The sequence below is a fragment of the Equus caballus genome, chromosome 18, assembly GCF_041296265.1.
Source record: "Equus caballus isolate H_3958 breed thoroughbred chromosome 18, TB-T2T, whole genome shotgun sequence".
Classification (NCBI taxonomy): domain Eukaryota; kingdom Metazoa; phylum Chordata; class Mammalia; order Perissodactyla; family Equidae; genus Equus; species Equus caballus.
In genome coordinates this window covers 761322-776443 of record NC_091701.1, presented here as the reverse complement: position 1 = coordinate 776443, position 15122 = coordinate 761322, and the positions used below count along the sequence as shown (strand labels likewise).

Genomic DNA, 15122 nt, shown 5'->3' with positions numbered 1-15122 from the left:
TGGTGCAGGCACTTCTGAGGGACCACAAAGAAAGAGAATCTGAAAGAGTGGACCCAATTTCTGCTGCTGAGGTGAAGGTCTGTTGTTGAGGTGATGCAGATAAGAACAGGGAGCAAAACTGGAAGGATCAGTATCTAATCCCCCCTCTTGCCCTCTAGTCTCTCTCTAGTGAACCTTTTCGGCAGACCTTAATAGGAGACTAGCTGGCAAAGGAGAGTGTGGTCCCCAGCCCCAGCGTCACAAAGAGAAGTATAAACAGTGAGTTTCTGCTGAGAGACAATAGCTTAATAACTTGCATGTCATAGGATTTAGAACTATTTCTGGACTTTCTGTTTTGTTCTCTTCTCCTGACTGTTCATGTCCTAGTACCACATTGCTCTTTATCTCTGGTAATACTGGTGCTCACTCATTATTCTTCTTTTTCAGAATATTCCTGGTTATCCTTGTTCATCATTTTTTTCATAAGAGCAATATTGTTATAAATATTGATTGGGATTATGTTAAATTTATAAATTGGTAGGGGTAATTGTCCAGTTTATATGTAGAATCTTCAGGACAGTTTCCAAGCCTTCAAGTCTTCTTTGCTCTTGTTTAAACCTGTATCTTATAACACCTCCATTTCCTGGTACCAAATTCTGCGTAAATCCATATTCTTAGTCACAAGCAACAGAACACTCCTCTGGCTGGTTCATCCAGAGAAAAAATGCACTGAAAGTTCCTGCGTAGGTCTCAGAATTGCCAGCAGGCCTGCAGAACCAGGCTCAGAGGCCATGTAGCTATAGCCCAGCCCTAACCATGGCCCCATCCCTGCCACTGGCTAGATGGGGCAGTGGTCTGCACCACTGACCACAAAGCATAGGCACAGGATGGTCTTTGCTGCCCAGGAAGATGATGTTGCAGCCAAATGCTCTTCCCATCTCTGCTTCTGTTGTCACTGGCTCCTGATTCCAGTTCTGGGGTGGGGGCATCTCACTGAGCAGGCCTGAGTCATGTGCCCACCCTAGCAGGACCAGCTGTAAGGGAGGGGAAGCAGTATCTGGATGTTCCAGCTTCCTGAAACGTATCAAGAGAGCTCAGAACTCTGTTGTTCTGGTGTCCACAGATGGGTTCCATTGAGCTCACAGATGAGAGAGTTTTGTCTCCTGGTCTAAGACTTTCCCACCATTGATGGACAAGTTAGGATACATGCTCACCTCTGGACCAATAACAACCAACAACAGTTGCCCAGGACAAGTTTATGCTCTTGACCAGGACTGAAGAGGAGCATGCCTGGGAGTCAAGCTCAGTGCCACCACACTGACAGACTAACTGTTGGCCTTCTAAAACCAGCAAGTTACACGGTCAGGAGCTGGAGAGCCAGAAGTCTTGTCTTCAGTACACGGTTATGTGACCTTGAGCACATTCCTTCCCCTCTGTAGGTGTTTACCTTCTCATAGGCAAAGGGAGGTGGAAAGATGGGAGGGTGAGGAAGAAGAGACTGTAGTTTGTCTATTTTATTAATTGCTTTGGTTGGGACACATTATACACTAAACAGCATATCTAAACCGTACGTAATTTTAAATATAACAAGTGGAACAAACACTGTAGATCCTACTTATAAAATATTTTAACCATAGTTCAGAAGTACCTGGTTGTGCCCTATCACATCTTCCTCCCTCCCACATAGAAATAACCTTTTGCTGAATTTTGTGTTGATCACATTCTCTATCTTTTATACTTTCCCCACATAAGCATGTATTCCTAAACTTCACGTTGTTTAAGCTTCCCCATTTCTTTGTACTTTCTATTGATGGAACCAGAAAGGATGTATTCTTCTGTGACTTGCCTTTTTCCAATAACAGTATACTTACGAGATTCATCCGTGTTGATGTGTACCTATTTATTTGTTTTTCAATGCTGTCTAGTACTCCATTGTGTGAATATTCCATAATGCATTTACTCATTCTCTTATTCCTGGTCATTTGGGTTGTTTTCCATTTTTAGCTAATAGTAACAGTGCTGCTATAAACATGGAGTACCTGGACAAGTGTTTCTCTAGGGACTCTAGCTTGAAATATAGTTGCTGGGTCACAGAGTAAGGGCATCTTCAACCTTGTTGTTTTCCAAGGTAGTTACAGATCACTACAATAAGCCTAATATTTTCCCCCCTCGAATTTTTCTTCTCAGTATTGCTCTTATGAAGACATTCCATCCCTTACGATGTGATTTGGAGCTCCTCTTGTCAAGAGGTAGAGTCTATTGTTTCACCCCTTGCATGTGGTGCTGTGCTCTTCTTGATCCAGCAGAATGCGGCGGAAGTAATGGTGTGCCACAGCCAAGCATCTGAGCACTTTTGTTCTCTTGGAAACTTCCACTGCTGTGTGAACTGCCCCGGTTAACCTGTGGTAGACGGGACATTTTGGGGAGCAGAGAAGAGCCATCCAAACCAAACCCACTGTATTAGTTTCCCATTGATGCAGTAACAAATTACCAAAAACTTAGTTGTTAAAAACAGTACAGATTTATTATCTTACAGTTCTGAAGATCAGAGGTCAGAAATGGGTCTTATTGGGTTAAAATCTAGATGATATCAGGGCTGTTCCTTCCGGAGGCTCTAGTAGAGAATGCATTTCCTTGCCTTTTTCCACTTCTACAGATCACCCAGATTCCTTGGTTGGTGGCCCCTTCTCCATTTTCAAAGCGTAGCATTTTCAAATCTCCCTCTCTCTGACCCTTGCTTCTGTCATTACTTCTCTCACTCTCCTGCCTCCTTATTTCCCTGTAAGGACCTTTGTGATTGCATTGGGCCCACCCAGACAATCCAGGACAACCCTCCCTTTTCAGAATCCTTAATCATATTTGTAAAGATGCTATGAGACGCAGCCATAGCTATCTGATATATACCTGTTGTTCTTTCTTCAATTTCTTAATCTGGATCCTAGCTCATTAATTTTGAGCCTTTTTCCTTTTGAATAGACCATATATGACTATGCATTTTCCTCTGAATTCTGCTGGCATGTCATAAATTTTGATATGAAATATTTTTAACATCATTCAATTCTAAACATTTTCTAATTTCCTTTATTAATTAATTAGTCTTTGGTCTATGAGTTGCTTAGATCTGTGGTTTCTAAATTTCCAAGCATATTTTATTTCATTATTTTTTATTGTTTAATTCTAACTTAAGTGCACTGGACTCAGACATTGTGGTTTGTATATATTCTTTGAAATTTACTTAGACTTGCTTAACAGAGTAGGATCTAGTCATTTTTATTAATAATTCCAGGCATGCTTAAATATACTGTGTATTCTCCAATTGTTGAGTGACATATTCTAAATTTGTCCATTTGATCAGGCTTGACAGTTGTGTTGTTCAAAATTCTACATCCTTATTTATTTTGTCTGCTTGATCTATCAATTAGGAAGAGATGTTCTTAAAATTCTTCTCTACCGGGGTTGATTTGTTAATTTCTCCTCATAATTTTGTTAATTTTTGCTTTATAAATTTTCAGCCTCTGTTATTAGGTGTGTTAATTTTTCTATCCTTCTGATAAAGGGATCCTTATCTCATTATGCAGCAACTCTCTTTACTCTAATAATGCTTTTTTTGCTTTAAAGTCAACTTTCTCTCTTCTATTAGACTACATTTAATGAATATTTGCTTTCATATCTTTTTACTTCAAGCATTCCCTCTTGTTTATTTAGGGCTATCTCTTACAAATTACATATATTGATTTAAAAGAAAACTGACATTAGTCTTCCCATCATCAAATTTTAGTCCATTTAAATTTATTGTTTTAGTACATTTAAATTTGTGGTTTGGATTCTATCATATTATTTTATGCTATTTGTCCTGACTTTTCTGTATACTTTTTCCTTTCTTGCCTTATTTTGGGTTATTTTTTCTCTTACTCATTTCATTTGTTCCATAGATTATTTAGAAAGTTACCTTCTCTGTCTAGTCTGTTAGTGGTTGCCTCAGGCATTCTAACATGCTTCTCTGCAAAGTCTTAGTATTTCTGCCCTCCTCCTGAGGACTGCTAGAGCTTTGAAATGATCGAGGTGCATTATACCTCCCAACTCATGTGCTATTTTTGTACAATATTTTTTCTTTTTTCTAAACTCCTAAATTAGATATTTTTATTGCTTTTATACAGTCAACCAGACCATGATTGTTCAAATTTATGCACATAGTTTTCAATGTTTATTTCTCACCATTTCTTCATACATCTCAAACCTTCCATCTGGAACAATTTTCCTTGTGCCAAAAATACATCCTTTAAAATTTCTTTAATGTGTGTTGCTAGGAATTTTGTCTTTCAGATTTTGTGTTCTATTTTGTCTTTATTTTGCTCTCTGAAAAGATCGTTTTCCTGTATATAGAATTCTAGGTCAACGTTCCTGTCTCTAATCACACTGACCATATTATTTTCGTTACTTCAGGCTCCCACTGCTTTTTTAGAAGTCAGCTATCAGTTTAATTCCTGTTCCTTTTCCTTTACCTCTGCCAGCTTTAAATATCTTGTCTTTGTCTTTGGTTTCCTTCAGTTTCACATGATGTGCTTCAGGTGGACTATTTGTCATTTATCTTATTTGTAACTGGTTGGAGTTCTTGGATTTAAGGTTTGATATATTCCAACAATTCTGAAAAATTATCAGCTATTATCTCTTCAAATATTTCCCTTCCACATTTTCTCTATAATATTCCCAAATTAGCTGTAAGTTAGTATTTTCTATTCTAGCCTCAAGGTCTCTTAATCTCTTTTTTATATTTTTCATCTCTTTGTCCCTCTGGGCTGAATTTTAGAAAATTTATTCGAACCTATCTTCCAGTTTGCAAAATCTCTCTCCAGTTGTGTCTAATACACTGTTTAACCCATATAAAATCTAGCCTAGCTTTTGCCATTCTAATTATTAGACTTTTTATTTCTAAAAGTTCTATCTAATCTTTTTCCTCAGCTGTTTGGTTATTTTAAAAATATATCATTCCTCACTCATATTTTTTTTCTTGCTGAGGAAGATTGGCCCTGAGCTAACACCTGTGCCAACATTCCTTCACTTTCTATGTGGGATGCTGCCACAGAGTGGCTGACGAGTGGTGTGGGTCCACATCCAGGATCCAAACCTGTGAACTTCTGCCTCTTCTAAACTTAACTACTATGCCACAGGGCCAGCCCCACATTGCTCATATTTTCATGTTGTTTTTTCTGTCTTAAAACATATTGAACACTTTTGTATTAACCAAGTATCTGATGATTCACACAGCTGGAGTGTGATGCTGTTGGCTTGTTCTTTCTCACTCTCATTAGTGATGCCTAATTTCCCTGTGTGGCTTTGTGGGTTTGACTAAGTGCCACTCATCTTCTCTGAGGTTCTTTTACTGTGGAAATTCTTTGAGGCCTGAGTGGAAGCTCAGATCCTTCAGAAGAACCACACCAGCCACAAAGCAGGGTTTTTTGACCACTAAATAGTTTGAAACCTAGCTCTAATCCTTTCTGAAGGATAGCCTCTGCTTAAAAATTCTCAAGGAATTTTCTTCCTCTTCTGCATGGCACCAATATCAAGGCAGGCAAGTTCCCTTGCTGTTCTCATAGTCGTCACTTGTCCTTGTTCTGACACTGTATCTTTTGGGGTCCCAGCTATATAGATGTTTCCATGAAACTCATCCCTATAGGTGGGCCCTAGGTTTGCTCGCCTCCCTCCCACAGTGTGAGCAGCTGCCAAACTGGAGGCTCATGGTCCCCGATTCAGCAGACCTGCTGCTTACTTCCCAGGTTCCAGCTTTCAGCACCGTTTTGGCTTCTGTGTGTCTGCCAGCAACGGCACTCCGTCAATGGCACGGTGGGTGCAGAGGAAGCCGCTGGAGAGCACAGGCCAGGACCTCACCCTCACTTTGACCAGAGCTCTGCTGAGTCACATTTACTTCCTTCCTTTTTCAAGTAGGGTTTCAATAGCAATAAAAGAGAGATTTCTCTACCTAAAAACTGTTGAAATGTTGAAAAACATCAATTGAGGTCATCTTAAATGTCCTGTTCCACAATTATATTTCACAGTTCTGAGGAGTTGGCCATAATTGGATGCTGGTGCATCCAACATGTAATTTTTAACCTCAGACTGCCAGACTGTGAAGCCTGTAGCTCTGAGAAATGGTGAAGCTGTCACTGTGTTTCCTGATGAGAAGTGGCCCCAGATGCTCTCCGGCAGCTGCGAGTGGCAAGAGTGTGTGCAGATGTGGGAGCGTGACATGGGGAAGCACCATGAGCACTGCACTGTTGGCTGCCATGAGCCATGCCTGAGGCCTGGCACCAGTGTGGTGGAGCTTGGTCAGCACAGTGTCCAAGGGAAACACTACCACTGGGCTAACGTACAGTGTGGTTAGCAGTGTGTGGTCAAGCAGGGTGCCTCTGGTCCAGTAATAGCCCTGCACCCAGACACCTGGAGTCCTGGCCTCTGTGTAGATCCTCCAGAAGCAGTAGGTGGTGAGAGCTGTGCATAGACAACTCGCACAGAAAGCACAAGATCCAAGTGTGGGTGACAGTGACCAGAGAGCCACAGCCTAGCTCCGTGCCCAGGCTCAGCTGCAAGATACATGAGGTCCCTCGCTCCTCCCACCTGGCATCCTGCCACCCCCTGAGCCAAATGAGAAATGTAAGGAAGAAGCAGGCCACCAGCCAGATGAGGTCTACTGCCTTCCAGGCTGCCTTACAGGGCATGAAGGAGAGTGAGTGCAGAGGATGAGTGACTGCCAGGCAGGTGTGTAGCACAGTGGCCATGAAGGACAGTGTGGTGCTGCTTTGGGCAGCGCCGACAGCGTCTATGAGAACACCACAGGTGATGCAGCCCAGGCCTTGCTGCCCAGGTTGCTGGAGGAGATGAGCATGTGGATGACAATGTAGGCCAGATCTGAGAGCAGGACATCAGCCACAGCAGACAGTGGGGCTCCTGCTTCAGCCTCTGGCTCTGCAGGGTGGTCACTGGGGGCTTGGAGCCAGCTCAGCTGCAGCCGGGAGGCTCGAGGGAAGGGTGAGGCAGAGCAGCACAGATACTGGCATGCTGAGGTCCCTGAGGCTCACGGAGGCACTGCTAGCTGCCTGGGGTGTGCAGGAGGGCTTGCTGGTGAGTCAGCCAGAGTCTGGTCAGGCTGTGGTGCCCAAGGGGCAAGGTGCCCACTGGCCCCCATGCTTCCTGGAAGCAGTGGCAAGCTTTGTCACCGGTGGTTGGTTCTGTACCTGCCCAGAGGTGGCTGTCCCCTGCAGTGGCCCTGATGGCACCACTCCTCAGCAGAGATGCTGGGCTCAGGCAGGCCTTAGGAATGACTGTGGAACAAAAATAGAAACAACAATGCAAACCTCTGCTCACACATGGCCTCTCCCATTCATGCACATCTCTGCTGGCTGTCCTGCCTGCATGTGTGTGTTGGTATACCTAAATACATCAGCCCATTGCCATGACTGGTTAGTCACTGACTTCTTGATAAATGTCCCCCAAACCTGTCTGGTTGGCTAGCAAGGAGTGTACCATGAATGCTCAGCACATTGGATTCAGAGTCAGGCCGTCCTGCCAGAAGGGAAGGGCAGGTGCCTGCGAGCTAGGATTGCCTGGCTGTGCACAGGGCCTGGCCTCTGTCTTTGGTTGCACATGATAGGGGTCTCAGGAGATGGGCAGGCTGGAGGTGCCCAGATATGCTCACACTCTTCCTCACGGAGCCCTGGGCCACAGCCCTCAGATCGGGGTGACCCCACGTGTATATGTGTGTATGTCCCTCACCCATTCTACACAGGACCACATGTGGGAGAGCACGCAGCTGCCCTTGTGTAAGATCCCTCTGTGGGGGAAGTTCCCTGCCACGGCCTGGCAGACAGAGGCCAGATAGAAGCTACGGGGGAGGAGAGGAAGGTGGGGAGAGAGAAGAGAATGGAAGGCTCATGCAGCTGGAATGTCATGGGCTGTCCAGGGCCGTGCCAAGTTCTGTGCACTCAGCTGGGGCCCACAGTGGAGAGGCTGGCGGGTGGTACTCCAGCTCAGGCGAGCAGGCTGCCCGCACTGGAGAGCCTTGCTGTGCGGCCTTGAGAAGCTTCCCTCACCTCTCTACATTTGTTGCTTTATCTCCAAAACGTGAATGCTGGCCCTGCAGACTTCACGGATATGTTGCAAAGATCCAGAGCTAACGTACCTAGTGCAGTGTGTAGCCTGAGGGAAATGCTCGGTACACGTGAGCCTTCACCTCCCACCGCATTCTCCATTCCACACATCCCCTGGTTATGACCACAGAAAGAGCTGCGCTCGCTGCTCTGTGCTCCCGAGACCCTGCCCCCTGCGGCCTTTGCCTGCCGTCCCCTGCACAGCCCGTCTCCAGGCCCCGGCCCTGACGCCATGCCTAGCCTGGGGCTGGACCTGCCAGGGAGCCAGTGCTTTCCTGAGCACAGGCAGAATGCTCTTAGGATCAGAAGGAGGCAGGAATTTTAGACACTGAGCCATGAGACGGCACAGCCTCGCATTCATGAATGCCACCTGGACCAGCACCAGAGGGTGACACACCAGAACCCTGTGTCCTCCCTCTGCCATGGGCTTCTGACCACATGGGGTGCCCACCGCCTGCCTCCTTTCTCTTTCTCACCAGTGCAGAATCTGAGGACTTCAGAGGAAACTGGCTCTGCCTCTTCTCGTTAACTGTGTGGTCCCGGTTGAATCACTTTGTCCCTCGGGCCTTCCATGGTCCCAGCTGGGGTCCATGATGACAACGCACCTGCCCTGGAGGCCTGCGGTGGGCTACCCAGGAGCTGACACTCACTGCCAGAAGGCTTCTTTCCTAAGTGTGCCCATGGACTGAGCCTCTCGGCCTGCACATGTCTGGGGTGAAGTGAAGGGATGTGACCCAGAGAGGCTGGCGGCCCTGGGCTGTCACACTGGGAGAGCGAGGACAGCTGGCATGATGACCTAGGAGTCGGACCCCTGACTCGTTCTTCTCACCTACAGGGCCTTTTCTAGAGCATGAGTGACTCCTCCCTTTAGCGCCAGCCAAAGGCCTTGCTCCCCAGATAGCCCCCCAGCCCAGGGATGTACCCTCTGTGAGCGTCTGTTACAGCCTCTGCAGGAGGAGCAGCAGTGCCTGTGTCTTGAGGGCAGAATACGGTGGAGACTAAGGACTTTCTTCCCCCCTCTTCCTCCTCAATGCCAGAGGGCTGACCATGCCTCCCCAGCCCTCTGCCAGGACTGGCACCCCCCAGCGTGTCCCCTTGCGCTTCTACTGGCCCCAGGCCCAAAGAGGAACAGAGCACTGCCCCACACATGTGTTCTGAGGGGGCCCCTGCCTGCCACACAGCTGGGCTGGAGGCAGGTCGCTCTTGCTGTCAGCCCAGCAGAATGCCCCTCCCAGCCCCTGCCTGTCAGTCTTGCTCCCTGCTGGTACCTTTTCTAGAATGCAGGTTCCCTGGGAGAGGGACACCCGTTAAATGACAACCCCCCAGTAAAAACGTGGCTAGGAGCTCAATCCTTCTGATAGCAGTGACAGGAAATAGCTCCAGGGAGACATGAGGGGAGTAACTCCCACGATGAGCGAGCCTCTAAGTGTGAGCAGGAGTCCACCACACACTTGAGAGTCACTTTATGACCCACAGAGCATCTGAAGCACCCTACTTGTCTCACCTGCCCAGGGCACGCATCCCAGCTGCCCTTCCTGGGGATGCGGACCGGCACAGGCATGGGGTCCCCTGGGGTCAGCTTGGAGGTTGAAATGTGCTGGCCACCATGGGGATGAGCTGGCACTGCCCCTTTCTGACCATTGTCCCCACAACTTTTAACTGCTCTGTCCCCCTCCCTTTTCGACACTCATCATGACCACCTGCTGGCCGGGTGCTCCGTGAGACCACCTGTGTGCCGGCACAGGGCAGGTGTGCAGCGCAGGTTAGTGAGGCTACGTATCACTTGGGAAATAAAATTTTCACCATTTGTGGTGCTGAAAAAGCCTCAGGATGCTGGACTGGCCCTGTCCCAGGACCAGCCAGAAAGCACACTCCAGGAAGCTAGAGATAAACCGAAACTGTCGAAAGACTCGATGCCAATCTATTCAAACTGCCAAATGGACAGGCTCCCAAGTCCTGCCCCCTGTGGAGGAGTGAGCCAAGAGTGACAGCACACAGCCTCACTGTGGAGCATCTACTGCCTGCAGGGATGGGCCTGGTGACCCAGAGGAGCACCACGCTGCGCCTAGAGCTGGCAAGAGGGTTTCCAGCTGGGAAACTGAGGCCCAGAGAGGTTAAAAGTGCCTTGCCTAAGGTCACATTGCAAGAAGACTTAGGGTAAGTCAGAAGCCATCTTTCCCAAGACATGTAGAGTCCCCCTGCTGTGTCTCCCAGAGTTGGCAGTGGGACAGGAGTTACTTACTGTGGTATCAGAATGAAGCTTAGAGGCATGAGGGTGTGCACAATGGTGGGTGGCAGAGATGGCCCTGAGACTCCCCAACTCACACAGCTGCTCCCACAGGCAGCCAGTTGGAAGGAATGATCTAAACAGGGCCTCTTGGTCTCCTGGCAGCAATACAATGTCCCTCAGCAACTAGCCTTGTCACGTGACCAGGCTACAGGAATGAGGCAGTGGAGGGACCCTCCATCCCAGGCCCTCATTATCACAGGCTGGCTGCGAGCATGTGTGTCAGGGAGAAGCAAAGGGAACTAATACTGCAACTACTAGGTGCCAGGCACTTTTTTAACACATTGTTTCATCTTCAGGAACCCTTCTGAGGATGAGGAAATTGAGGCACATGTAAGGTCAATGCATTTTCTCAAGGTCACTCAGCAAATAGGTGGCAGAGCATGTGTGTCTCACTCCAAATCATGTTGTTTCCATCCTCAATCCACTAGTTTCCTGGATGGTCTTCCTGCCTCTGCCTTCCTAGTAGACATTGTTACTGGCTCTTCATCATCATTACCGTTTCCATCAGCATCTCAGTCAACACATCTACATCATCACCGTTATTGTCACCACGTCATCATTACTATCACCATCATCAACCTCCTCACCATCCTCATCATCACCATCATCACCGTCATCACTATCACCAAAATCTTCCTCCTCCTCACCAACGTCACCATCACCGTGACATCACATCATCAGCATGTTGCTCCTACGTTAAATAAAACTCTCCACTGGTTTCTCATTGCTCTCAAGATAGACTAAGATCTTTGTCCTGATAGATGAGACCAAGTGCAGCCCATCCCTTGTCCCTCCCCGCTCAGCCTTCTGCTCCAGCTCCCTTGCCTTCTTTCCACTCCTTAAAGGATGCATGACCCCTGCTGTCTGGGAAAATTGCTACCCTCTTTGCATATCAGCCAGATGTCAGTTAGAAAGACTCTTCTGGCAAATGTCTCCTGACCCCTAGAATGGACCACAGTTCTCTGTCTTATACTCACATATTGCCCTTTATTTCTTTTATACCGTTTACCACAACTTGTCTTAGTGTTTCCCTGTGTTTGTCGCGTCTAACTTTGCTATACCTAGTTGAGTCTGTCCTGTTCACCGGCTCACCCCCAGTGCCTGTCACACAGAGGGGTCGTGTAAATGCCAGACTGAGGATTAAAATGGCTCGTCCTTAAGGCCAGTGGATTTAAACAACTGAAAAAGAGGGGGAGGAAACGGCAGGTGAGAGACTCAGCTTGAGCAGAGCTGGGTGGATCAAGGTCCTGGCACTGCCAAGGTCCTGCATGTGGGCAATGTTGTTGTGGCAAGAAGGAGGGAGGGAGGCAACCGAAACAGCAGTGATGAGACAAGACTTATCATCTACAAGGATGGAACTGACATGCAGATGGAAGATGGGCTGGAGCAGGCCTGGAAGCAGGAGGAGGTCTCTTTGTGACGGGCCAGATTTAGATTTATAGAAGAGAAATCTCCTCCAAAGATGGGTCCTGAATTGACCTTTCCATCGGTAGATACAGTGCTTTTCAGGAACTTTCCTTGAGGTCCTAGAGATCTTGACCATATTGACATCTTCTGAATTAGCGGATTTTCAATCCATATCAAAGAATGTTGCAATGTTGTCTGCATCTCCTGGTTAAACCCAGATTTGCATTATAATTGAATAACATATATTGAGGAAACATAAACTAAAATTCTGATAGTTTCTGTAGCCCCTACTATTCTATCTCTGTGTTCAGTTGTTGGCCTGACTCTCCACCACACTGAGCTCCCTGAGTGCAGGGTCGGTCTTGTTTGCATCCATGCCCAGTTCCCACTTCCGACGGTGGCTGCTGGCTCAGCACGCCTACCCAGGGAATCTGGGGATGCGTGAATAAATGGATGACGGTGCGGGAGGCTGGGGCAGGAAGACCTCAGTGTTTGGTCCTCACTGCCCACATCACACCTGAGTGCCTCCTGCTCCTCATGGTGGACTGACATCTCACCTGTCCACATCCTAGCATGTCCATCACTCTTTCTCCAAAGGGTAGTCAGAGGAACTCTTTGTTCGTTTACTCACTGGGGTAGTGAGTAAGTTTTATTTCATTGGATTTTAGCAAGCAGGTGACACCTTTGAAAAGCCTCTTTAATCCATACTCATAGTTCTCTTCGGACCATCATGTCCATCCCCTTCCAGAAGCCTCCCAAAGGTTCCAAAAGCCCTGGAAAAGCACCCTGAAAAGCTGCCCCAGCTGAAGAAGCCCAGTGACTGCTCCTCCCCTATGGCAGCCGCCCGCCGCCCTCTTGAGCACCCGTGCCCACGTCTGCCCTGCCAGCCCACCCCTGGCCGTCTCCTGGCCTGGCCCACCAGCTCATCCCTCCAGCTGCTCCCGAGCCGCCCCCTTCTGTGGGCTCACAGTCCTTTCGATCGTGTTAGCCTGCTGCTTCCTTTATGACTTAGTTCACACTTGGAATTTATTTTGTTCACGTATTTAATTTTAAAGATTAATATACAACACTTTGTTCTTTTGTTATCACTGTGAACTATTTTAAATATGTTGAAAAATTGAAAAGTGCAGAGAGATTCAAATTAACAAATGCTCATGCATCCACTATCCAGAATTAACAAATGTTCATATTTTACCATATTTGCTTCCAATCATTTTTATGTAACATTTCAATATTTTACATATACATAAATATATATAAAATGTATGTTTTTTATAAAATATGTGTTATACACATACATTACACACATACATTATAGATAAATATGTTTTTTCATATAACAACACATTTCACATATGGTAACAGTCTCCTTTGTCACTATCCTCTGGTCCATCCCCTCCCTACCTTCCTAGGGCAGCACCTACCCAGAATTCGCTCTGTGTTCCTCCTGTTCATGTTTTTGAACTTTCACTGCAAATGTATGATCCACAAACTGTATACAGTATTGATTTCCATGTTTGGTATTGTACTGTCATTTTATTCTGCTATTACATTTTTCACTCAATATTACACCTTGCAGGCCAACATTGTTACCACACAGATCTAGCCCATTCTATGAAGATGCCCCAAAGCAGTCCATTCTCTGAGCACATCACCACTTTCCCCTTTGCTTGTTGATGGCCATTATGCCATTTCCACTATACTACAAGCAGAGCAGCGATGAGGAGGCTCCACCAAGTCTCTGGATGTGCACACGCGCTGTTTCTCTAGAAGTGTGACTGTTCTATCACGAGGAATCACACATTTGTCAGAATTTTCCTGTTTCTGACACCATGCAGGTCGGGGAGGGGTACCCTTCATTCTGGAAAGGGAAGGTAACACTGCACATAGTCCCATCTGAGGCCTGATGCCTGGACGAGCTGTGTGACCCCAGGTCACATGGAGGGCATGTACACAGGGAGCCCGTGTAGGGGAGCGGGCTTCTCTCAGCCCTGCCTCCCTGGCAGCCCTGGCCCATGCCCAAGCTGAACATGAGCTGTCTTCTGCACTGCCTTAGAAACAGCTTGGAGTTGGGGCAGGTGGGGTAATGGTTAGGGCTCTGATCGACCAGGAGCAGGACACAGGGGGACAAACTGCCAGCAGACCTGGGCTTGAGTCCTGGACCTGTGCTCCCTGTGTAAGGCTCGCTTTTCCTTTGATTCAGTTTCCTCACCTGCAAACTGGGAATGCTCATAGTTGTTAAGATGACATGTGGGAGGCAGGAAAGGCATCTGTCCTGGTGGCAGACATGCCATTCCCTCCCCTGAACACCCTCAGTAGCAGCCCAGATGCTGAGCACCCTGTCCTCTCCAAAGGCCGTCTCATCTCCCAGCGTCCCTGAACACACTTCTCCTGCAGCTTCTCAGTGGGCAGCCCCCTCGTCCTCAGACCCAGCGCCTGGTATGCCTGGCTCCCACCCAGGTGCCACTCTTGGGTTCTGCAGTGCCTTCACTACTGGGTGCCACCTTTGAGACCCAGTCATCATGCTTCTCTGCCCCCCGCCCCCATTCTGTCCACTTCCTCCAGCTTCTCTTCAAAATTCTCAACATTTTCCTCTATGTCTCTGACTATATTAAGGAGAGGCACACTGCATATTGCTTTTTCTTTTCCCAGATTTTCATTGTGGTGATACATACATAACATCTCAACAGGAGGCCAAGTTAGAGAAGGAATTTCATCAAAATATCTGTGGATGTGGCTTTGTCTAATGGAGTGAAACCTAGTGAAATTCATGCAAGGACCATAAGTTCTTGAGACATTTGTGTCAACAGAAACACTGCTGTCTTGTTCTGGCAGGGGCAAAGAAAGGACAAAATGAAAGCACAAAATGACCTCTACGAGTGGGAAGCAAGCTGAGAGAAATTTTCAAGTGCAAATGTGTGCTATCATCCATAAAAAAGAACACGTGTCCGCAATTATCATTTTCTTCACGACTTTCACAATGTCTCCATTATTTCAAATGAATTTAGAACGAGATTTTTAAGTTCTTCTTTAAAATATAGTAAGTATAATTGCAGGCATAATTCATAATAATTAGAAATTAATTTAGGACTAAATGACCTATACAGAAAAATTTAGAACTCCATTCATGGAAATCTCTGAATACTACAATTGTTCTCATAGATTTTGAAGATTTCCTGCTGAGGTTAAGGAAACATTAAAGGGCAAGAAAAGTAAGGAAGAAGGAAAGAAAAGCAAACAAACAAAACAGTTCAGAGAGTATAAAAGGATTGAGTATTCAAAAAATGACCAAGGATGACCAAGTG

The 15122-nt window shown here is 46.8% G+C and overlaps 2 protein-coding genes across 5 annotated transcripts in view; both read right to left on the bottom strand.

The window, feature by feature from the left end:
- Positions 1–15122, bottom strand: part of AMER3 (APC membrane recruitment protein 3) — a 71677-nt gene that overhangs the window by 55132 nt on the left and 1423 nt on the right. Inside the window, exon 1 of one of the 4 annotated variants that reach the window (XM_070242222.1) lies at positions 7209–7295. The exons of the other annotated variants lie outside the window; for them this stretch is intronic. The gene's annotated coding sequence lies outside the window, so the exon portion shown is untranslated. Of the gene's footprint in view, positions 1–7208; positions 7296–15122 lie in introns of those variants that run through there. 4 annotated transcript variants of the gene reach the window in all.
- Positions 6089–9681, bottom strand: GPR148 (G protein-coupled receptor 148). Its single transcript, XM_070241987.1, is given in 6 exon segments — positions 6089–6484; positions 6486–6829; positions 6832–6903; positions 6906–6956; positions 6959–7208; positions 9625–9681. Coding segments are annotated over 6 exon segments (1170 nt in total).